The sequence below is a fragment of the Cervus elaphus genome, chromosome 8, assembly GCF_910594005.1.
Source record: "Cervus elaphus chromosome 8, mCerEla1.1, whole genome shotgun sequence".
NCBI lineage: Eukaryota > Metazoa > Chordata > Mammalia > Artiodactyla > Cervidae > Cervus > Cervus elaphus.
In genome coordinates, this window is record NC_057822.1 from 39,498,146 (window position 1) to 39,523,779 (window position 25,634).

Genomic DNA, 25,634 nt, shown 5'->3' on the forward strand with positions numbered 1-25,634 from the left:
TAATTAGCCTCCAATTAAAATAAATTCAATAATTTAAAAAAAAAAAGAAGAGACCAAAGACCACACAAGTTGTTCATCCACATCCTTCCCCTGCACTTTCCCTAGAGTGACCATTCACGACAGAACTCTGCTCACGGTGCAGTGTGGAAAGCAAACCACAGATAGCTGATAACTACACATGCATGACTGTTTAGCTTGGTACCTGCTTGACAATCATGATACAGCTTTTAGCATTCCACCCTTCATCCAAAATCAGAGTTGTTTTTGTCAGTTCACTTAGGTGCCATGAAGCAAAGCCCTTACTCTCCAAGCTGCTTTAGGTCCACTCCTCAGTTTTAAGCTACAACCATCCAATATTTATGTCTCACATAGATTTCACCCAACTGGAGCTTTCCTGATTGTTCAAGACAAATGTACAGCAGAGGCTTGTAAGACTCCCTTATTCTCTCACTGGATAGTGTTCTCTCAGGAACAAACTGCTCTCTTACTGCACCTGAGGAATCCTGAGATTTCTTCCCTCTCTGTGCCAGGCAAAGGCCAGAAGGACTGCATGGATTTCACTTTACAATAAACAGGAGAGCATGCTGAAAGCTTCAGCAGCCACATCAGACACAATCAAATGGAAAGTTAAATATCCAGTCAATGACTTACAACTCTTGTCATGCTCTTTAATGGATTTCGGGTAAGCAGCTGGAGAAGGACCAAATGTATTGCAAATAGGTTTTTAACTTTAAAAAAAGTATGTTGTCTGAATTCTCAGTGCTCATTACCTTGAATGCATATCAACCTTGGCCTGTCAAACTGTCCTCAAGTTTTCCCTCAGTCTAACTTTCAGCAAAGTAAAGATCACAGAGTATACTACCCTCATGTACAAAAATGAGAAGAAAAAAAAAAGTACTGACAGAAAACAAAGCAAAGACTTACTGTGCTTTTCTTATTAGATCATGAGTTCCATGAGGTCACTGATTCTTTTTCAATCCTAAAATTCCCCAACACCCAGCCCCATGACTGCCTGGCTGTGGCAATAATAATTAAGCATAAATACAAACATATATTGAATGTGTTAATCAACTCAGGCTGCCATTATAAGATACCATAAAGTGGGTGCTTTAAACAACTAGAGATCTATTTCTCACACTTCTGGAGACTTTCCGAGAACAACATTCTGGCTGATTCAATTCCTGGTGAGGGCTCCCTTCTTGGCTTACAGATGACTACCTTCTTCCTGTGTCCTCAATGGTAGAGAGAGAGAGACAGCAAGCTCTCTGGTGTCTTATTAGATCAAGGCTCCACCATATGACCTCATTCAACCTTAATTACCTCCTTAGAGACTCTGTCTCTAAATACAGTCATGTTTCAGGTGAAGGTTTGAACATAGAAATTTTAGGGGGAATTCAGTCCACAGCATTAAGCATGTCTTTCCAATTAGCAGACGTGTATAAGTACCACACATTATCTCAGTTAGTCCTTATAGCAACACATAGCTTAAAAAGGAAACTAAAGCTTAGGAAGCTAAGCATCCAGCCCCCATGTCTTCCCTGTACTTCAGACTGCTCTATCCACCTACCACGTAGAAACGTCCCAGAGCCCTCAAATCAATGATGTCTACCCTGATTTCACATTCTTTTCTCTTCACCATTTAACCTGTTTGTTCCTTGTGCCCATTTCAACTTGATACCATCTTCTACCCAGTTATGCAATCAAGGTACCCATTAACTTTAAGTCTTTTTTCTGCCTTGTCACCCACATCAAAGCTATCCTAATGATTTTTATCCATCGAAGATTTCTTAAAAGCATTCCCTCTCCATGGCTTTTAGCACTTCTTGAGAATAGAACTTGTGTTTATTCCCCTTACTTCATTTTTCACAGTCTAGGCTATAATAGCTAAGCACTTAAGCATAACATACAAGATCTTCCACGAGCTGAGCTGTCCCTGGGTCTACCTCTCCTGACTTATCTCCCTCTGCATCTTGTAATTTACCAAGAAATTCAACAAAATTTAACTTGCTACACTGCTGCATGGCCCTGTCTCCATAGCATACACTCTCTGCCCTGCCGAGAATACAGTTCTCCATTTTTTCTCTCTCCAATCCATGCCTAACACTTCTCTTCCTCACTAGCACTTGCCTTCCAAGATTTAGTTCAAGCATCACCCTTCCTAAGATGCCTTCCCACACTCTTTCAGCTTGAAGAGCTTCCACTCTTCAGTGCCTCCAGAGCATTCCATGTTTATCACCAGCACAATGAATTTCACACTCCAGTAAAATTATATATTTATCTACTAGCCTCTCCCAAGTAATAAGCTCCTTAAGGCAAGGGCTGCTCAGAGTAGGTGCTCAACTTGATTCCTCTGCATGTTAAATATTAGTGGTAAATAATTTTTGGATGTGTCTACAGACCTCTATACATCCTAAAGGAGATCAGTCCTGGGTGTTCATTGGAAGGACTGATGCTGAAGCTGAAACTCCAATACTTTGGCCACCTCATGTGAAGAGTTGACTCTTTGGAAACAACCTTGATGCTGGGAGGGATTGGGGGCAGGAGGAGAAGGGGACGACAGAGGATGAGAAGGCTGGATGGCATTACTGACTCGATGGGCATGAGTTTGAGCAAACTCCGCGAGTTTGTGATGGACAGGGAGGCCTGGCGTGCTGTGATTCATGGGGTCGCAAAGAGTCAGACACGACTGAGCGACTGAACTGACTGAACTGACTGACTGGCAGACCTCTAAGTACCCTGGACATCCCCATATGATCCTTTCTCAGTCATCTGGGATGCTGTGCTATGGCCAGGATGTTTTAATGTTCAACCACATAGCAATGTTGGTTGCTATCACCAAGGTACAGTCTGATATGACAGCATCCACTGCAGTAAGAGTTAAAGGAACAGAAGATCTAAACAAACTAAAATTAGCTATATCTTGTTACTCAACACAGTCTAAGTATTGGCAAGACAAATCTCTCAGGCAGGCACAGTGCTGACCCAGCATGGTGAAAAGGAACTCAACTAATACTCAGCAGACTCAGAGAAGAAAACCTGCAATATCTGTAACACAGGAAATTCTGAGTTCTGCTGATTCATCCTGACTTAAAGCTGCAATTACACTTGAGTAAGGAGTACCCAAGCTGACTCTGCATTTTTTTTTCTGCAGAGCTCTCAGAATTTGGCACACAAGAAATTTAATAGTTGTTCTTTTAGAGTCTTTTGCAATTTCTCAGATATTGAACTGTGGTCACCTACATTGCAGTGTCTGATAGCATTACGTGGTATCTTTCTGGCAAAAAATGCAGTCTTAGTCAAAATACTGATGAGAGTTTAAGATATTGACTGGAGCTTCTCAAACTACAGAAAACCATGCAGGAATGCTCCTTCACCAAAGAAATATTCGCTGCTGGATCAATTAGAGACTGAAGAGTCCTGCTTAAGGCAACAGCTCTTGCTCATGCTTTGAACAAAGACATCTGGGCAACTGGTTCCAACTTGAGAAATAGCATTTAAATATCAACATAAACACATGCTCAGAGGAAAATCGGGTAAATCTTCATCAGGATCAAAATTGCTAAGAAAGTGTATTAGAGCAAATTAGGAAGCAAAGAACATTCTCAAAATAGGTACTATTTGCAAGTCGTCATTTTCTTTACTCTTCATACAGAAGTCATGTGAACTGCCTACTGAAAGGTAAAGTGGAATTTCTAGACTGAAGTCCAATTATACTTGAGTCAGTAACTTATCATGCTTGCTATATACATATAGTAAAGATTGTAGTTAGCACTTAATTAGCTAGCATCACTTCAAATATTTATCCCATTTAAAATCACATTTAAGTACTCCATTTGAGATTTTTAATACATTAAATGTCTCTTCTTTCAGCAAAAGAAAAGAATTAACTTCAGGCTTTATATTTTTCTTTAGGTTCTATACGACATATAATTAGCTAAAAAATATCAGTTGCTTCAACAACAGGTATTATTTTGACAAAACTATTATCAGGAAGTAGAGTTTTATCGCAATTATTTCTTGACAAGATCATAACTAAATACTTACTTGTTCAATGTGAGGTCAAGAATAAATTTGGAGCCAAACGCTTCAATCTGGAAGCTTGCCTGGGCCAGATGGACAGCCTATGGATTCAAAAAGACAGAAAGAACCTTAGTTTACTTTCATATCTTTAAAGCTGATTATATTGATATCAAGAATGATATTTAATAAGAAGAACATTCTATGGACTGATTCATTTTTTTATGGATCCCTATATAATAATTCATTTCTTTAAAAACAGAACAGGTGTATCATCATGGTTTTACTTGGAAGGCCTAAATATCTGTTCAGCAAGAAACTAATAAAAGTCCTTTAAAAAAGAATCCATCTTGATAAAAATTAAGAGCAGATTCAACTGAACTTTCAAAGTGACTGTGATGAATTATGCAAAAGTCTGACTAATTAAAGCTTGATTTCAGCCTATTTTGTGCACAAAGCTAACCAATTCTTTCTGCACACCTAAATGAAAACTCATGTCAGCGTTCTGCTCTTCATCAGGAATTGGAACTTTCTCTAAATGAATTATCAGCAGAATGTCCCAGTAAAAAAAAAACCTTTCAATTTCAGAAAGCACGTCAAACCAGGCCCTCTGTGACTGAGAGTTTCTGTCCCCTTTTGAAGTCACACATTTACAAATACTGTCCTCATTGTGATTTAACCCAAAATGTAAAGATAATCTCATCTCAACATGAGTCATACATTCTAGGTATTAAAGGGGCTTCCCAGCTGGTGCTAATGGTAAAGAACCCACCTGCCAATGCAGGAAACATAACAGATTTGGGTTCAAGTCCTGGATCGGGAAGATCCCCTGGAGAAGGGCATGGCAACCCACTCCAGTATTCTTGCCTGGAGAATCCCATGGACAGAGAAGCCCGGCGGGTTATGGTCCTAAAGATCAGAATAGCTCACAGAAGCATCTTGAATAATATAAATCAACAAATCAATGAAGTTTTGTTAAAGTATTATCTAAGAAAAGACTCTCCTTTGTCACCCTATCAGGAAAAAAAGAACAAAGATAAATGTAACATAACCCCCTGCCTTGCTCACAAACATTCTTCCTCCAGACTTCATTCTTAAGGCACAGTGGGTGTCCTCTATGAAGTGTTACATGCATAGCAACCAGACACTTTTCACTCCCACTCTCCTCAATGCCACTGCTTGTTCCTCTTGCCTTCCTCCTCCACTTCCCATTATCAAAATCCTACTCTTCCTTCAAGGGCAGACCAATGACATTACTTTCCAGGAAGCCTTCTTCACACACACCTGCTGGGAATGAACTTGAGGCTTCAGGAGCACTGTGCCCTCCCTCCACAGTGATGGATAATCCCATTCCATTATGGATGGTTTGCTTCACAACTGATAGCACAGGGGTCTTGCAAACATCTGTATATTAACGATCCTTCCCCAAAATATATGAACTTTCAACTAATTAACCAAATATTTATAATCAGGACTATTTCACCATGCCAAATCCATAAAATACTATAAGTAAACCATGACTTCAACTTCTTGTCAAGCATAACTGCTGATCTGATAGTCACTCAATAATCAGCAAATAAAATTAAGAGGAAATTAACATATTAAATTTTCAGTACAGAACAATGAGAAGGTGCCTCAATCCCTAATATCATGGGTTATCATGTCAGACCCCACACAACCATGTAGAACAGGGTCATTATCCTTGATTTGAGCTTCCTATATTCAGACAACTCCTTGAGAAATTTCTGCCTTGTCAAGTGTGGTCTCTGTCATCTGCAGCAAAACCTCTATTCACCTAATATAACTATCACAAAGTCTTTCATCTAAATTCATTTTGTAAAAAAAAAAAAAATTCATTTTGTGTCTTGAAGCACTAATTTCTGCATGAAAATTTGTACTTGATGAATAATTTGTATAGGGGAAAATTTTTCATCTCTGGGTCCCAAAAGCTTAAGAAAACAGCTTTTTTTTTTCCTGGGAATAAGACATGGTCCCTTAGGCATACTTTCTCTTAAGAATATTAAATAGTAGAGAAGAGTTCATTAAAGGCACTCTGGCTTAAAAGAGCTGCTAAATGTACTTGTTTGAGCATCTTTATAAACAAGAAGATACTGTGGTAAAAAGAGAATAACTATACATAAAACAAAAACTACACATAGGGACTTCCCTGGTGGTACAGTGGATAAGAATCTGCCTGCCCACGCAGGGGACATGAGTTCAATCCCTGGTCCGAGGAGATTCCACATGCAGCAGAGCACTTAAGCCTACGCACCACAACCACTGAAGCCCACGCGCTCTGGAGCCTGGGCTCCACAACAAGAGAAGCCACCACAGTAAGAAGCCTGTGGATGACAGGGAAGAGTAGCCCCAGCTCACCGCAGCTAGAGAAAGCCTGCGCGCAGCAACAAAGACCAGCACAACCGAAAATAAACAACTTTTTTAGTACTGAAGAAAAAACTACACATAAATTATGACATCAAAACAAATGGTGCAAAACTTCCAAATGAGTATTCCATGGAAAAGTGCTTATAATTCAAGCTTAGATAAATCTCTGTATGTCTGTAACTAATCTACAGAACCTGCCAGTGACCCAGCAAAAGACTGATTTTATAGCAAATAAGCACTGAGACAAGTACAAACCCCAAGAAAACTCTGTTGCAAAATAATGTAGCTGGGTAACAACTGCTCACGTGAATGCGTGTATGTTAGTCGCTCAGTTGTGTCCAACTCTTTGCGACCCCATGGACTGTAGCCCACTAGGCTCCTCTATAACTGCTTACTCCATTTTGAAGAAATTATTGAGAGTCAGACAATTTGATCATTGTTAAGTAAGTTTATACTGAGTCAATGTGGCAAGTTTCAGTTTAACAGAATTTAATGAAAAACCTGGCAAATAATATTAATACTGGGATTTTCCTTTATTTTATTTAGTCCTTATACACACAGGTGTTGAGTCCCACCCTATGTAGAAAGATGGCTGGGACACAGCCCAGGCTCAAGAAAGCAGCATCTGTCAGAGAAGCAGGCAGGGCTCTCAACCTCCACGTGCCTAAGGAGCCACAGGGACCAAGGCTTCAGTGACAAGGTGCAGTGTGAACAAAGTTTTTAAAAGTGAGTAAGAATCCAGCTGCCCGAGGACCTACCATATACAGCACATGGAACTCTGCCCAGTGTTATATGGCAGCCTGGGTGGGAGGGGAGTTTGGGGGAGAATGGATACATTTATTATGTAAGGCTGTGTCCCTTAGCTGTTCACCTCAAACTATCACAACATTGCTTGTTAATCAATATGAAATAAAAAGTACCTATATTTGCCTATATTCAATGTGAGTAGCCAATTCATTGGAAAAGACCCTGATGCTGGGAAAGATTGACGGCAGGAGGAGAAGGGGGTGACAGAGGACGAAGATGGTTGAACGGCATCATTGACTCAACGGACATGAGTCTGAGCAAGCTCCAGGAAATAGTGAAGGGCAGGGAAGCCGGACGGCTGCCGTCCATGGGATCGCAAAGAGTCAGAACACAACAGAACAACTGAACAACAACAATAAAAATAAAATTAAATGCTATAGATAAAAAAGATAAAAAGAATCCACCTGCCAGGAGAAGAAAAGATATTCAGGGCCTGGGGGGAAAACAATTATAAAAATAGAGTAAAAAATTAACGTGGAAAACAAACTTTAAAAAAAATTTTAATGAAATCGCCTACAGGAAAATGGCTTTTGGGGGAAACGTCAAACAATGAATCTGAAAAGGTGGGCTGTGGAGCTTTGAGTGACATGCTCAGTGACACGTCTGCTCACATGTACATGTGTACACGTGGCCCGGACAGAGAGCTTTCCTTTAAATGTCCCCACACTTACTGAGCAGAGTGTCTGGCATATGCCATCATCATCATCATCAATACCAACCCTAGGATTCAAACACATTGACAGACTCCTCTTCACAACAAATGAAACAATTAGTACGACGACATCAAAAACATTTCTGTTTCTCCCCAGGAAAAAAAAACTTTATTTCGTTACCTTTATCAAGAAGACTGTTTTAACATCTAAATTCACTTTAATGCTGAGAGGAAGCAAATTTTCCTATAAAATGACTTAAGATTTCCTTAAACATTCATCTTCGTTGCATAGATAGCAAATGGAATTAGTAGGTGCATCTAAAATATCTGTACCCATTTGAAGTAATTTCAATACAGTGGTGTATGTTATTTTTCTCATATTCTCTCTCCTTTGCTATACATTCTGCCTTTGTACACAGAGAACAGATTCTTCTCTAGACCAAAATAAATACCTGACAAATGCTACTTTTCCCTATCATGCTGTTATTTCTGCTCTGTCCTAGATATGATTAAAATGGGCTTTAACTTTTGGAGTCTCTATGCTATTCCACATCAATTGATCATTTTTTCTTCAACAAAATACCATGTGTGTATATATATATATAGTTTTGATAATAGTCAATTTTAAATATGTTTTCAAATCAGGTAAAATGAGTCATTATTGTTTTACAAATTACATTTGTGGATACTATTTATTTTTATTTCATAGTAACCTGATTCTTCCAAAAGATTAAAAAAAAAAATTAGAAGAATAGCCAGGATGGGTAGAAAATTTTTATAATACATGGCCGTATTGCTTATAGCTTATTAAATATTTCCAAGTTATCTGACCAGCACCACTGAAACCCGCTGAAAATATGAAGACTGCCTCAAAGAGCATTGCTCAAAGGAGGACCTGCACAGCGAGGCACGCTCAATAACACAGAACCACAGAAATCTTCAGAGAAGGTGCCTGAACCACCCATCAGGTCATAATGGGTTATTTTCTCCATCAGGATATCTGCTAGACAGATTCAAAGATTAACACTTGTTTTTACAAGCCCGTCACTATAGTAGCACTGTGGAAGAACGCAGGGTTTCAGAGTCAAAGAGCGTCATTTCACGACAAGAATAAGCACAACCCTGGGCTCAGAATTACCACCCTGAAGGACTGAGCGCAGCTGTTGCCTAAGCACTTTGGTATTTTTCTTTTGACTCAGAATCTGGCACAGGGAAATTACAGGAGCCCAGTAAACAAAAACAACTAAACTCAATTATATACACAAACCTCCTTCACTGAAGAACAATTTACACATCTTAACAATGTGCTGTTGTTTTCCTGTGATTTTTTCCTTTTAGTAGATGGCACCTAATAATATTGAGTTGGCCAAAAAGTTTCTTTGGGTCCGTTTGTAACATCTTCTAGAAAAATCCAAACAAACTTTTGAGCCAATTTAATATCATATTAAATACCTTACAAGACCATTAGATTCCTCAGCTAAGACTGGCGTTGCATCTTATCCACCAGTGTTATGCTACTAAGCAATCATAAATATTCAGCTTTAGGTAAGGTACACTATATAAGCTGAAGAGACACAGTGGTTTTCTTGGGACTTACATTCCAGAATAGTTAACTTTAATATGGACATGAAAACAATGGAAAAAGATGACTATCTACTTATAGAAACGAGAAGCAAGTATTTCCAGGATACAGATATTTTCATGCAAAAATGCTTCACACATAACAAGTATTCAATTAGTATTCTGTACTACTTACAAGGACTTGTGAATTCTACAGAGTGTGTGCATAACTGAAACAGAATAGGGGAAACACGCAGTTTACACTTTCTCAAATTCAGAAAACATTACAAGACTGAATTCCGTATTTCAGCATGAAAAGTGAGCAACTTGAATTGCGGTATCTGTGCTATCAATGACAACATTCACTGAGCATGTATTTTACTTTACTATGCTCTATAAGAGACATGGTTAGGGTAACAGAGGAAAATTTAGAAGTTTCCCTGCGCTTAAGATATATTCAGTTTATTTAAGGAGATGCTCATTTAAGTAATGAAGGAAACACATTCAGAGTGGCAGAGCAATAAGACAAGAAAAAGCTTTACAAATCGGGAGCAAAAGACCTGGAAGGTATCAAGCAAGCATGAGCAGACACCGCTGAGATGATTTCAGCTCTGCTTCCTGAAGAGGAGAGCTGTGACTCTAGGAAAGAAGGTGCTTGAGAAACAAAAACTGCTAAAATTAGAGTTAGAAGAAAGATTAATAAAACTGCCTCATTAGACACGATCTCATTAGTAATCAACCGTTCATCTGTCTCATGCTTTCCATTACCCCTTCCAGCAGAAAAGACACTAGGTGGGTTTCCCAGGTGGCACTAGAGATAAACAACCTGCCTGCCAATGCAGGAGACATAAGAGAAGCAGGTTCACTCCCTGGGTCGGGAAGATCGCCTGGAGGAGGACATGGCAACCCACTCCAGCGTTCTTGCCTGGAGAATCCCATGGACAGAGGAGCCTGGCATGCTGCAGCCCATGGGGTCGCAGAGTTGGTCACGACTGAAATGACTTAGCACACACACATGAGACTGTAGGTAAAATTTTTCTTACTTCCTTCTTTGCTATGATAATATTTCTTATTCTGTGTTCATTAAAATACCAAACATAGACGGTGTATGTGTCTTTGTATGCACAGGTGCATAAACTGTAACTTTTTCGAGAATTGTTTTTCCTCCCTCTATCTTCTTGCTCATGGTTTCTTCCCCTACTCTCATGATTTTTTTCATAAGTGCCTTCAAGAGTCCACCCTTTTTTCTTCACAGTGGGAAGAGTTCACAGAATTTCAAAGACTACCTTCTTTTGAGATCCAGGACATTTTATGATATTTCAGAAACAACAACCTTGGAAATACTCCAACTAAGAAGGAAGAGAACCAGAGTGGCTGCTGAAGAAAGATGCTTCACTAGGGAGCCTTGCATCAATCTTGATTGCACAATATGTTTTCCTCTTCACAGAAAAACAGGAGACACAGAATCCGGTGACCCAAATAATTAAATTGTAATAAGAAACAAATTGTCAAGTTTAAATTGAAATCAGTCTGAGGGAAAGGCATCACTTTCTTAAGAATAGATATATGTATATATAACTGAATCACTTCGCTGTATACCTGAAGCTAACACAACACTGTAAATCAGCTATATTCTAATATAAAATTTCTTAAAGAAGTTTTTAAAAAAAGCAAAATGTAAAAGAAAATGTTAAGCAATGTCACTATCAAGAGATTTCCTCATAAGCTGTACAAAATCACAACTTGAGAACTGAACCAATCTAATATTCTACTGAATAAGGCTGTGCAGCAAAGATTTATAATCATAAATAAACAAGAAAATATATTACTTTTCTTTTAGCTCATTCAGGCTTTTGTGTACCTGACTAATCTGGGTTTACCCCACAGCTAAAGAAACATAAAAGTCCATCTTGTGGATTTTTTTCTGTATAATGCAAAACCTCAAATATGGGAACATGTTTTAGGAGTTCTAAAGCGCAAAAGGAAAAAAAAAAGAAACATAAAAAAAAATAAAGTGCAAAAGAAAACATCAATAGATCATTTCAAATTACAATCTTGTTCTAATCCATTATTCTAAGTTTACTCACTGGTGATCACCAATTCAGTCAAGACTCATATATAATAAAAATAATAATGCCCAATATTTCTCATGTTTTAATTGTCTCAGTTATCTAGAATAATATGAAGCTAGTAAGGCAGACTTTTTTATTAGCCTCTTCTAGAAGAAAGACATTTTTATAAAGCACAAAGGAATCAAGTGATATTTTTTGTCCAAGGCTGCACATCAAAGAAAGATCAGGTTCAGTGAGGAAAAGGGCCAAGTTCACGCCAGAAGTCCTTAAGCCTCCAAACCTCAATGTTTCCTGGTCATTAAAATATAAACAATAATAGCTTACCAACAGGATGTATGCAATGATTAAATTATATGATAATGTAACAGAAAGTTCCTAGAAAAGGCTGGTCACAAAGAAAGAGCTCAATAATTTAGAAAGGAGGGGGGTAAAGTAAAAGGAGAAAGAAAAACAGAAAAAGAAAACTATATGACTGTTTTAGAAAGGTTATCAGTCAGCTCAGTCTTAAAAGCTCCCTCCCATTATAGCTGGCCACCTCCTAGAAAATCCAATGTGCACTTAGACTCTGCGAAATTTGCAAATTTTATATCTGTATTGCTAATTACCATCAGGTATTATGTTTTGACCTTGTTCAAGTTGTCGTGTCTTTAAAATAATATGAATCATTTCCCTGAGAAGTGGAACAGCTGCAAATGTTACATGAAGGCAATTTTGCAAATTAAGGTAATCTGTTCAATGTTCTTCCCAAGATTCATTTAAATAGGTAGCTTGTGGGAAAGAATATCACATTTCCTTCTAGCATGTTCCATTTCACAGGATTATTGGTTAACCCATTAACAAACTTGCACTGAACCTCTACCTTGTATGAAGTACCGTGGCAGATGTAAAAGTATAGGGGAATGAGTATTTACACAGTCCATGGAATTCTCCAGGCCAGAACACTGGAGTGGGTAGCCATTCCCTTCTCCAGGGGATCTTCCCGACCCAGGGATCAAACCCAGGTCTCCCAAATTACAGGCAGATTCTTTACTGTCGGAGCCACCAAGGAAGCCCAAAAGTATAGGAGAATGAGTATTTATATCAAAAAGTTCATAGTCTGGTTAGGGAAATGAAATGAGAAGCCAAAAAGAAATATAATACTTTAGTTAAATGATAATAGTAATATTACTTATAAAGACACCACAGATGATGTAACCATGATTGATTACTCAATTTAGTATGAACAAGCATATAGTATACATAGCAAGTGCACTTAAATATGAGGAATGAGAATGTTGAGGTCTAGAGAGAACTAAGAAAAGCTTGTTGGGGAGATCATTCTCAGTATTTAAAGATAGAATTCAGATAGTTCTAGGACTGATTCAACAGGATAAATTTTCAAAGTGTTTCTAAGTGTTTCCTAACAAATAGAGACTTAAGAAACATGCTTTTAAGGTAAAAGACAGGAAGCCTTCCATTCTGGAGGGTTAAACTACAGTTTGGATTGTAGAGTTTAATTGTGAGAATTAAAACATGGTAATTTATTACAAAACAAGGAATACACGAGATCAGTAAGTCAGGTGAACACATACAAGTCCAACAAATACTAAGATATTTTGTTAATTAATCTATCTTTCACCCTTAAACTAGGAAGCAGAAATCCTAGCCTGGACGGATATTACAAAACAATACCAAAACACCACAAAGCACAGACTTTGCACAGGTCATAGCAGATCAGGCTCTCCCTGTGAAAGAAGCAGGACACCGTTTGACCTTGTTCTCTGTGCCAGCCTCGCCAAGGAAGATAGAACGTCTGTTCTGAAAGAAATCTAGCCAACATCCAATTATCCAATCTGATAATACAGAAAAAAAGGACAGCAGGTTGAATTCTAATTTCTGACCAAATCTTTTATAAGAGCGCTCTTCTAAATAAACCAGTTTTAAAAAGAATCCAGTTTCAGCTTTCTCCCTTTTTTTACCTACCCCTCAGTTCGAGGTGTTCTCAAAATAGGATTCAGACAAAAGACAGACACTGGAGAAGAGAGAAAATAGGCATGGATAATCCATCAGATATTTCAGTGAATAAATCATGAGTTATCTCTACTAAAAATGTATTTGCAAAATTCCTCGTGATCAGCCAAAGAAGAGAAGCTACCTCTAATATTATTAGAGGGCTCGAGGGGGTCTTTTAAGCCCTAATGGGTCACATTAAGATTTTCCTTAGTGATCATTTAGCAACCCAAAAGAACTTTGTTAACAATACACTTTCACAGACAAATCATCTATGGACATTTATATGAACTGTCTTCTATACATTTACCTTAGGTGATTAATGTTGGCAGATATTAAATCGACAATGCCAATTCAAGAGAGAGATGAAATCATAAGCCTTAGAGCTCTTGCCATTTGAAAATGAGTAAATCATTACAAGTATCACTACAGCTATATCATTTAGCTTTCACATATTTTCTGAAAGATGAGTGAAAATACAACTCTGACAACAGTTACCAAGGAAGCAGTTTCTTTCTGCTGCCTTCCTGAATAGTAACATTTAATTCGACGCATTAATCTAGTAGCTGTGATTCACCTCATTCTTTTTCCTCGTCAATTTCTACATCACCAAACTATGCATCTCCAAGGAGTGCTTCTCTCGCTGCTGACACTTTCATGATAAAACAAGAACAAATTCTGTCTTTCTAGCAAGAATTACTGAACACCCACTAAATAATTTAAATAAAAGAAGTAGGATATAAGGTTTGGAAAACAAAGAAGAAACAAACACCAAGCTCCATGTTTAATGTCTTTGACTCATATACTTGTTTTTTTTTTAATTTGCTTATTTAACATTAATACTTTCCTAAAAGAAAAAAAAAAATACTTTGAGAGGCAGCTCTCCATGACAAGCCCTACTTTCCTGGGCTTCCCACTCTGGTCCTTGGAATGCTGCCTATGAAGTCCAGGGGACTCAAGTCAACTCAAATATCTATCTTGAGCAAAAGAAGGTTCTTTCACTTGGGTCTTTAAGATGACTACATAAGGATTAATTAAGAATGAATGAGTCTGAAATACAAAATGAGACAGTAATTACACTGCTCACCGAAGCATTATTATATACAACAAACCATAAATTATACAGAGCAAATTCAAATATTAATGTCCATGTCTCCTTCATTTAAAAACTACTGAAAATGTATAATCTAGAGAGGCTAAGCAGACCTGTCCAGGCCAGATTTCTCTTGAGTTACCTTGACTCCACTGATCTTCATTGGTGGGCCTAACACTATTCTTGCCCAGAACTGATTTGTATTGAAATCTCTAGATCAGCTCTGTTATTTCTACTTGAAGAAATGTTTCAGGCTTGAAGAAATGTTTGAACGCTTATGAGTTCATGGCACACACATAGCTATTTGACAACAGTCTTCCTAAGACGTTCTCTGCTTCCCTTAACTACCCTCTGGAAGATGTGTGTCACAAGTTGGACGTTACAACTCAGCTCTGTCTTGTAGAGTAGACAGGTCCTGGGTAGACAGGACCCAGCTCTGTCTACATTTATGGATTAGAAAGAGTTCTGTGTTTTCCAGTTCTCAGTTGTGTCTGGCTCTGTCCTTTCTTCTGATCTTAGTTATGACCGTGGAAGGGTTGCATTATGTCCTTTGGCATGAAAAGAGTTACAAACTGGGGGCCAAACCAAAAATGGATTTTCCCATTTCACAAATAGATGCCATTAGGCTTCAAAAGTCACGCTATTAAATTGTATTCCGGGACAGAGGCTCACAACTGTCGTGTATCATAATACTCAAAACAAGTAACATGGGCACTACACATACCTTACTCAAAGTTAGATGTAGAAAAGCTAATATTGATGCGACCTCATCTTCTCTAACATTCAACTTCAATAGAATTCTCCAAAATGCCAACCACACAGCCTGTAGTCACACAATTTTTAAAACTAGCATTTAGAATACTGACTGCTATGTAGAATATTCTGATTATTTTAGAAAGCAAATGATAGCTCTCCCTATGTCTCCAGAATGTTTTAGGTTCATTAAAGCTCATTTTTATTTCCAAATGAGAACCTATAATTACATGGAACCTTGAAGACATACAAAAATAAAAACAGTACTTTGGAACACATCTATTTCCTCAGATTATATGTGACCTCCTTGGCTTCTACATCACACATGAAATCATTTACCCATTCAACAAATAATTATTGTATCTACCATGTTTCAACCTGGAGCTCCAGTTTCCTTGAGTTTGTATTTTAGAATGTGTTGAGGGGCAATGGAGAGAAATTGAATCAACAAATAAATGTAAAACACATTGGATGGTGATAAATCCTATAGGTAAAAGGAATAAAAAAAGAGGCAAAGGGAGTGTACAGTATGAAGAAGTGACAGTATTAAATAAAGTGGACAGAGAGAACTCTTTGAAAAGGTGCCATTTGAGCAAAGAGTGGGAGGTGAAGGAACAAACCACAAGGATATCTGTGGAAAGAATTCCAGGCAGAGAGAACAGTGGTTGCAAAAGTTCTGAGGCAGGAACATAGTGGGTATGTTAAAGAACTGCAATAAGGCCAGTTTAGATAAAGCAAGGTGTTGTAAGCATTGAAGTTAAAGAAGCAACTGAAGTTAGAGAAGTTCAGCTATATAGGATCTTGTGAGTCCTCTGCCTTTTACGCTTAATGAAACAGGAACTCACTGAGGATTTTGAGCTGAGGAGTCACATGACCTGCCTTCCATTTTTCAAAATTCACTAAGGTTGTTGTATTGACAAAAGACTAAAGGTGAGGGGCCAGGGGAGAAAGCCCAGTTAAGAGGCTGTTGCAATAATCCAGGCAGGAGTTGATGATGGGTTTAACATGGGTAGTAACAGTGGAGTTGATGAGACATGGTCGGATTCTGGGTAGCTAGTGAAAGCAGAGTCAACAAGAGTTACTTACAGATCAGATATGGATTATAAACGAAATAAGGGGACCAAGAAATTTTGGCCTAAATAACCAGAAGGAGTGAGCAATGTATTGAAATGGGGAATGCTGCAGAAGGAAAAAGTGGTAATGAGAATTCAGAACATCTATTTGGAATCTATTAAGTTTGATATGCACATTGTATATCTAAGCAGAGATGTGGAGTTAGCAGTTAGATATAAGCATATAGATATTTCTTTTCATTAACATTTACTGAGTGATGATCAAACAAACAATTGAGCATATGAATGAATGAATGTTGGAGATACAAAAATATTTCAGTATAAGAAGTAATGAGGAGAGTACCATTCAGCAGATAACTTACTGTCTAAAATAATTTGGGCTTAAGTGAGAAAGCTAAGATAACTGGGGAGAAGGGGACGGGGAGAAGGGGACTATAGAAGTCAGTACAAAGCAACTCACTCACTGGGTTATACAATAACATTTTCTGTTACAACAGTACCACTTTGGAATCCAAGTGGTATATAATGCACTACAAATTCCCCCAAAAGAATTTAAGTCCAAGGGCATCATTTTCATATGTCTTGTGTAAATATATATATATGTGTGTGTGTGTTAAAATTACAAAAGAATGATTAGCAAATGAGTACATTAGTTCTTTAACAAACCAAATGAGTTGAAAGTATTAATGTATCTGTATTAAGTATTCTAAAAAAACAATACAATGTTTATCTCTGATTTTCCAAAGCCCACCTCCATATTCTGAAAGTGGTCCTATCTTAATTACTTTTAATATTTCAAACTGGTCACTGCTTTTAGAAATACACTGTCATATATCTCATTTTAGGAATTTTTTAAGGTATACACCTTGTGATTTTAATCTACTGACTGTATCTACAATCTTAGGGGCCTAATCATTTTTTTTACTTGACTTTTCTTCTCTTTATTAACAAGAAACTTTTAGTCCATTTTTTCAATTTGTTATGTCCCTGCAGAATTAAAAGGCACAACCTCTAAATATTTCTCTTTTTCACTTTAATTTTTTAAGCACTTTTTAAGTGTAGTTAATTTACAACGTTGTGTTAACTTCTGGTGTGCAGCAAAGTGATTCAGATCTGTAGGTATATGTATCCGTTTTCAGATTACTTTCCATTATAGGTTATCACAAGACACTGAATATAGTACCTTGTGCTATATAGTAGGTCCTTGTCTTTTATCTATTTTATACACAGTAGTGAAAGTAAAAGTTGCTTAGTCATGTCCGACTCTCTGCAACCCCATGGAATATACCATCCATGGAATTCTCTAGGCCAGAATACTGGAGTGGGTAGCCTTTCCTTTCTCCAGGGATATACAGTAGTGTGTATATGTTAATCCCAAACTCCTAATCTATCTCTCCCTCCCCACCCCCACACTATACCCTCTGGTAACCATAAATTCATTTTCTATGTCTGTGAGTCTATTTCTGTTTTGTAAATAAGTCCATTTATATCATTTTTTTAGATTCCGCATATACGTGATATCATATGGTATTTGTCTTTCTCCATCTGACTTACTTCACTTAATATGATAATCTCGAGGTCCATCCATGTTGCTGCAAATGGCATTACTTCATTCTTTTTTACAGTTAATATTCCACTGTGTATATATCCCACATCTTCTTTATCCATTCATCCGTCAATGAACACTTAGGTTGCTTCCATGTCCTGGCTATTGTAAACAGTGCTGCTATGGAACTTATTGGACTACATGGACCTTTATTTTCTATTTTTTTAAATTGGAGTATAACTGCTTTACAATGTTGTATTAGTCTCTGCTGTACAATGAAGCGAATCAGCTAAATACATTCAGATCCCTCCCTCTTGAGCCTCCATCCCAGACCCCTCCGTCCCATCCCCCCAGGTTATCACAGAGCATGAAGCTCCTCCTGCTTTACAGCCCATTTGGGGTGCATGTATCTTTCTGAATTATAATTTTCTCAGGATATATGCCCAGAATGGAACTGCAGGATCATATGGTAACTATTTTTAGTTTCTCAAGGAACCTTCATACTGTTCTCCATAGTGGCTGCACCATAGGGGCTTAATCTTACATTGCAAGAAATTAAGGTATATCCCACACCTTACTAAATAATGTGGGTTTCTGAAAGTATCTAAGCAATTTGAATTAAAGTTCATATTGCATCTAGGAGTGAAAAGACTTGAGATCATTGTACAAATATCTTTATTCCCACATCTGTTCCTGACTGCTACTTAAATTAGCAAATGATAGGAAGGAGGCTTTTCTTCAATATATTAATACATTTTTAAATCAAAATGCTTATTCTATTTCAATAATGCCAAATAAGAAGCAAAGAAATTTTTACAATTTTATTTTATTTCAGTTATAGCTACTTTAAGTGATTTTTTTTTTTACCTGAAATAAGCAAATAACTGTATCAGGGCAGTATTTAATTAGTCATGACTAGCAAGGGCACAATGTTAAGTGTTACCTGATAAACAGTCCAAAACAAAAACTGCTTATAGAATATGAAATTTTCCCCAAAACAGGACTATAATACATTTAGCACTTTCGTTTTAGCCCCCAAAGAAGTCATTTAAATTTATTTCAAACTCTTCTTTGCCTTCCAAACCAGTTAACACGAAATTAGCCAGTTTCTCACAAAATAGCACTTAAAGAATCTGCAAGAATGTTGAAGTACTTGCAACTGGGCAGCAAAACTAAGTCTCCCAGCTCAGTGAGCAATCAGATTTCTGGAGAAACAGCATATATGTAAAGGGACAGAGGGCTTCCCTGATAGCTCAGCTGGTAAAGAATCTGCCTGCAGGAGGCCCCAGTTCGATTCCTGGGTCGGGAAGATCCACTAGAGAAGGAATAGGCTATCCACTCCAATATTCTTGGGCTTCCCTTGTGGCTCAGCTGGTAAAGAATCTGCCTGCAAGGCAGGAGACCTGGGGTCAATCCCTGGGTTGCAAAGATCCTCTGGTGCAAGGGAAAGGCTACCCAACTGGCCTGGAGAATGCTATGGACTGTACAGTCCATGGGGTCACAAAGAGTTGGACACGACTGAGTGACTTTCAGTTTCAAAGGGACAGAAAGATAATAATTCCCATTTTCTTAACCTGTAGGTGTACAAGTTCTATTACAGGGTCTGCCAACCTTAGCACTACTGACATTTTAGGCTACATACATCTTTGATGTAAGGTGGGGGGAGGGGCTATCCTGTGCATTGTGGTATGTTTGGCAGCCTTCTTGGCCTCCACCCAGGAGATGCCAGTAACATCCCATCCCCATAAGGACATCCAAAAATATCTCCAGACACTGTTAAATGTCCCTCAGGGAATACAAAACTGTCCCTGGTTGAGAACCCCTGATCTATGTGTTCAGGAGAAATGTGAGTTTATATAGATTCCTCTACATGGGCTGTCTTTACACAAAATTTAACTTTAATTTCAAAGCTCATTTTCAACTGAAACCCTTGGAACAAAACAGCAGGAAGCAACTGATACCAACAGAAAAGGGGGGTTTGGTTCTTTCAAAAGTAAAGGTTATCCACCTGGTAAGAAACAAATTCTTAAAACCTTATACCCATAAAAATCCCCCCAAATTAAACTTTAGGTCTAAAACTGTTAAGTGAGCTCACATGTATTCTTCAAAAGCAATGAAGAAAGAAATACTGCAACTATCTATACAGTCCAGAAATGTGATCTTTTAAAAGGATGCTTAATGTGGTTTTTTTTTTCTTTCAAAGTGGCAGCTTATTATTATCTTTTGAAATGTCATTTGGTGACTCAAAAGAAAACAACTGTAATTTAAACAGCAAGAAATGAAGGGGAGTAAGTCTGTATGGGGCCTCTGTTTGGAAGTTACTGAGCTGTCTTTCCATGATTAATGTAATATGCTTTCTCCAGGGGTGTAAAACCTCAGGTTTCAAAATACCATTTATACGCTGGTAGCTTCCACATTTCCACCGCACCCTGGGCTGCCCTTGAGACCAAGGCCAACTCACCCATCAACATACCCGAATGATGACCAACTGTCCGCCTGAAGAGGGCAGGTTCCGTTTCCTCTTAGCCTTCTTTCCTCCCCAGGCTTTCCTATATTGAGAAATAGTAGGCTATTCCCATAGGTGTTGCTAGTGTTAAAGAACCTGCCTGCCAATGCAAGAGACGTAAGAGACGTGGGTTCAATCCCTGGATTGGGAAGATCCTCTGGAGAAGGAAATGGCAACCCACTCCAGCATTGTTACCTAGAAAATCCACAAACTGTGGAGCCTGGTGGGTGTAGCCCATGGGGTTGCAAAGAGTCAGACACTACTGAGCACACATCATATATCCAAAACTCTCAACCTATTCCCCAAGAAAAAGCCTGACAGTCATCTTTGACCCCATTTCTATTACTGCTATAACAAATATCCATAATTTTGTGACTTCTTGTTGTTTAGTCGCTAAGTCATGTCTGACTCTTTTGTGACCCCATGGACTGCAGCCCACTGTCCATGTGATTTCCCAGGCAAGAATACTGGAGTGGGTTGCCATTTCCTTCTCCAGAGGATCTTCCTGACACAGGGATCAAACCCACATCTCTCGTATTGGCAGGTGGATTCTTTACTAATGAGCCACCTGGGAAGCCCAATTTTGTGACTTAAGACAACATAAATAATTACCTTAACACTTCTGGAAGTCTGAAGTCCAAAATCAAAGTCTAGAGCTTAAAGTTAAGGTGTCAGTAGGGCAGTTCCTCCTGGAAGCTCTGGAAGAAAATCTGTTTCCTTACCTTTCTGGCTTCTAGAAGCTACCTTGGCTTGTGGACTGTATACAAATCTTAAAGAAGTCGATTTTAGCAGACCCAACCTGCCTGATAGACCAGATACAGAAATGTTTACACACGGGAGCAACTTCATGGACTGGGGACTCTGAAAGGCTGAACAAGCAGCAGAAAGTCATCAGGAAGTCGAAGTCTTAGAAGAGGAAGCCCTCCTTCCAGGAATGTCTGCCCAAGAGGCAGAGCTCATAGCCTTTAAGAGAACCCTGTACCTTAGAGCTAAATAAAAGATAACCACTTACACTGATTCTAAGTATGCCTTCTCTACTGTGCACACACATAGAGCCACACAGAAGGGCGAATCTACTAACATCTGGAAGAAAAAAAAAAAAAACATGTGGAGGAGATACTGGCCTTACTAGACTCAATTATAATGATGTTAGGAGTAATCATATTGTATTGCCCAGGGCCACCAAAAGACTGATGTTATACAGCTAACGGAAATAATTTGCCTGATCAGGTCACAAAACAGGAAGCCGGAACCAAAAAACCAGATCCTAAGGCCTTAGCACTCATCCCAAGAGTGGACCTATCCCCCTTTAAGTCTCAGTATTCAGATATGGATCTAGAGAAAGCAGATGAAGGGAGATTTCATGATGAACCTTAAGACTTAGATGATCAGTACCAAACAACCAAAGAAGACTGGATTTATAACAAATAAGAACTAGTGCTTATACCTGAGCAGTTAATGAAAAGAGTTATTACTTATCTACATCAAGGAACCCATTATGGAGTGACTTACCCAATCACTGGCTACAATTTACTGCTGGTTCACAAACACACAGGACCAACCAAAAGGTAACACGAAATTGCCTGACCTGGTCAGAAACAATCCAAACTCCAAGCCACCCCCAATAATAAAAGGGGTGCAAAACCAAGGGACAGAACCAGGCAATGACTGGCAAATTGACTTTACCGCCATGCCAAAAGCCATGGGAAATCACACACATTTTCTGATATTTGTAGACACCTTCATGGGTCTTATAAAATTTTGTACATATTGTCTGTCTTGTATACTTAAAAAGGTCTCCCCACTAGCATGATAATTGCCCAAGATGTAAGAGTTCAAGGTGGGACTCAAGAATATTTACAATTAAGTACAAAATAATTTCATTCTTCTCATAAAAATCCACGCCCCTAATCAGCAGGAAGCAGCTAGCGCAGTCGGCACATGATTTCCCTCAAGACTGAGGAATGTATAAAGAAAAAGGGGGAAACCAAAACAGCACTGACGAGCTTAAACTGGCTTTGCTTTCTTGAAGCAAATGGCTGATTATTCAAACCTGGAGTTATTTTACAGACAGAAATGCTGCCACTAGGGCCCTTTTTGAAGGGAGAAGTTCTTGAACAAGGAAACCTTGCTTCCAGAGAGACTGTTTTGAGACCAGGCAATCAGCTTCTGCCAAGTTTGCCCTTAAATTTTGTCCTGAACCCTGGATGGGAGATACAGATTTGAGTCCTGTCTCCTGTCCCCTTGCCTGATGACCTCAAAATAAAGTTCTTTGCTTCCTCCAAAGCCAGAGCCATAGCACTAGCTTCTGTGCACGTCAGGCAGCCAGCTCTGTGACAATCCTCGCATCTCTCCAACCTCTGTTTCTGTGATGATAAGGACCTGTGAGGACACTGCCCACTAAAATATTCAAGGATAAACTCCCCATCTTTAACTTGATCACATCTACAAGGTCTATTTGCCATGTGCAATATTGTGATTTATAAGAAATATATGAATTTGGTCACATGACCAAAAATTTATATATATTTTTTCATCCACAGTTCCTGGTTCACAGCTCCCCAAACCCTGGTAATTTCCTGGGCAATGAGAGCAATAGGAGCATATTTTATCATACCAGTTGGTCTCTATCATTAGTTTTTAAAAGTATTTCAGAGCTGTAAAGGTGTCCTGTTATTCATAGCAAGCCCTTTTTCACCACAACTAAGTTTTTGCTATTGAGATGACTTTTGGAAAGCATCTAAGAATGGGGACTGGTTGCCAGGGGAACCGATCCTGAATAGAGAATTGGAACTTTCAGTTCCACCCTCTGACCTCTGGGAAAGGGAGAGAAACTGGAGGTTCAATGGCCAATGATTTCATCAATCATTCCTATGCAATGAAGTATTCTTAAAAACAAAAAAGGAGATTCAGAGAACTTCCAGTTTGGTGAACACATGGCGATTCGGAGAGAGTGGCGGCTCGGAGAGAGCATGGACGCTCTGCGCCCTTTCCTCGTACCTTGCCTTCTGCATCTCTTCCACCTGGCTGTTCCTTAGTTATCTCCTTTTATGATAAACCAACGATCTAGTAAGCAAAATGTTTCTCTGAGCTCTGAGCTGCTCTAAGCAAATTAATCAAACCCAAGGAGGTCATGGGGGCCTCTTATTTACAGCCGGTCGGTCAGAAGTACAGGTGATAACCAGTGCTTGCAACTGGCATCTGAAATGAGGGTGATTTTATTTACCTATCTCCAGGTAAATAATGTCAGAAATGAATTGCAGTATCAGATACATTGCTGGGTCCTGAGAATTGCTTGCTGCTATGGGAAACCCTCTCCACATGTTAGAATTTAGTGATCAAATCCACCGTTTACCACCACGTATGGTAACATACTCAGTTTCTGGGGATTAGGGTGTGGACATCTTTGGAAGGTTATCATTCTATCAAGACTTTTCTAGCTCACCCATTCCTACATCATCAACAGTCTGGAGGCTCCACCACTAAATATATCTCTAATCAACTTTTGTTGTTGTTGTTCAGTCGCTAAGTCGGGGATCTTGGCAACCTTGGCGACCTCTTCACAACGCCATGGACTGCAGCACGCCAGGCTTCTCTGTCCCTCACCATCTCCCCGAGTTTGCCCAAGTTTGTGTCCATTGAATCAGTGATGCCATCCAACCATTTCATCCTCTGTCACACTCTTCTCCTTCTGTCTTCAATCTTTCCCAGCATCAGAGTCTTTTCCAGTGAGTCAGCTGTTCCATCAGGTGGCCAAAGTATTGGAGCTTCAGCTTCAGCATCAGTCCTTCCAAAGAGTATTCAGGGTTGATTTCCTTTAAGATTGACTGGTTTGATCTCCTTGCTTTCCAAGGGACCCTCAAGAGTCTTCTCCAGCACCACAGTTCAGAAGCAACAATTCTTCGGCTCTCTGCCTTCTTTGAACTACTTTCTTTTAATTCCTCTGCTACCATCTTTGTGCAGGGCCACACAGACTCTGCCCTGGACAACTGTGAGCATCTCCTAACTGATCCCCTTCCTGCAACTCTTATCCCTCTACAGCCCATCTACAAATTCACAGAAGGATCTTCTTAAAATATAAGTCAGATAGTGTTATTTCCTTGTTTAAAACCCATCAGTGGTTAGCCATTATAACCAGGACAAAATTCTAATCAGCACTTCATCTTCTGGTCCCTTCTCACCTTTAAAAAATAACGGAGAAGAAAAAATGCACCTTTTTTCCTCCACAACATTTCTCTCCACCCCTTACCATCAACCTTCCAAAGCCTTGTATGCTGAGCAGCACCTGTTAGCAGCTCATCAAAGGAAGGTACATGTAGTTGAGCTGACCTTCGTGGTTCTCCCCAGAGGCAGAAGACAGTAACTTACCACATAATTCTAAACCTATGCCCTCCCTCTCCAAGTCTGTGTTAACTGTACATTCCTGCTAATGCTACCAGAAAATTTGAAATGTAAGAAATAAAAATCAAGAGGTACACTGGGAAGACCCAGAGGAGTCGGGTGAAGAGGGAGGTGGGAGGGGGGATCGGGATGGGGAATAAGTGTAAATCTATGGCTGATTCATATCAATGTATGACAAAACCCACTGAAATGTTGTGAAGTAATTAGCCTCCAACTAATAAAAAAATTAAAAAAAAAAAAAAAAAAATCAAGAGGTAGAGCAAAGAAAGGAAGAGGCACAACACAGTGTGATAGAGTCTTCACATTTCATAACAGGCAGACAAAAGATAATGTCTTTTGATGGGTTTAAAAATAGTGCAGAGATAAATTATTTAACATTAAGAGAACTAAAAATAAAAATTTAACAGCCCATGGGGAATTATGGGAGAGAGACTTTTCATTTCATTTTTTTTAATGAACTCCAAATTCTTAGACTAAATAAATAAATACAGGAGAGCAGTTACTAACTTTGCACAAATATTTACACAAATTTTGCCCGTGAGGGTGTGCATGTTTATATATGTAAATGGGTCATCAGTTTTTCACCTATTGCAACATTTTTTTCCTCTGATTCCCAGCACGGCTCTTTGGAATTCCCCTACTAGAAACATCCCACCAAGGACTTCTTGCTGATAAATCAAAGGGTGCTGTGACCTCACTAGCAGTCTCTTTGTAGAAAATTGTTCCTTAGGCCCTCTTTTGCCTCCATTTTCCAAAAGTTCTTCCTTCCTGAATTGTCAA

General features: G+C 38.8%; 1 protein-coding gene across 6 annotated transcripts in view; it reads right to left on the bottom strand.

Annotated features, from left to right (window-relative positions):
- The window catches only part of ADAM23 (ADAM metallopeptidase domain 23), a 185,407-nt gene that overhangs the window by 136,668 nt on the left and 23,105 nt on the right, over positions 1-25,634 (bottom strand). For all 6 annotated transcript variants that reach the window (XM_043910262.1, XM_043910260.1, XM_043910259.1 and 3 more), the window contains exon 3: positions 4,045-4,121. In XM_043910262.1, the coding sequence (XP_043766197.1) occupies positions 4,045-4,121 (77 nt within the window). The remainder of the gene's footprint in view (positions 1-4,044; positions 4,122-25,634) is intronic.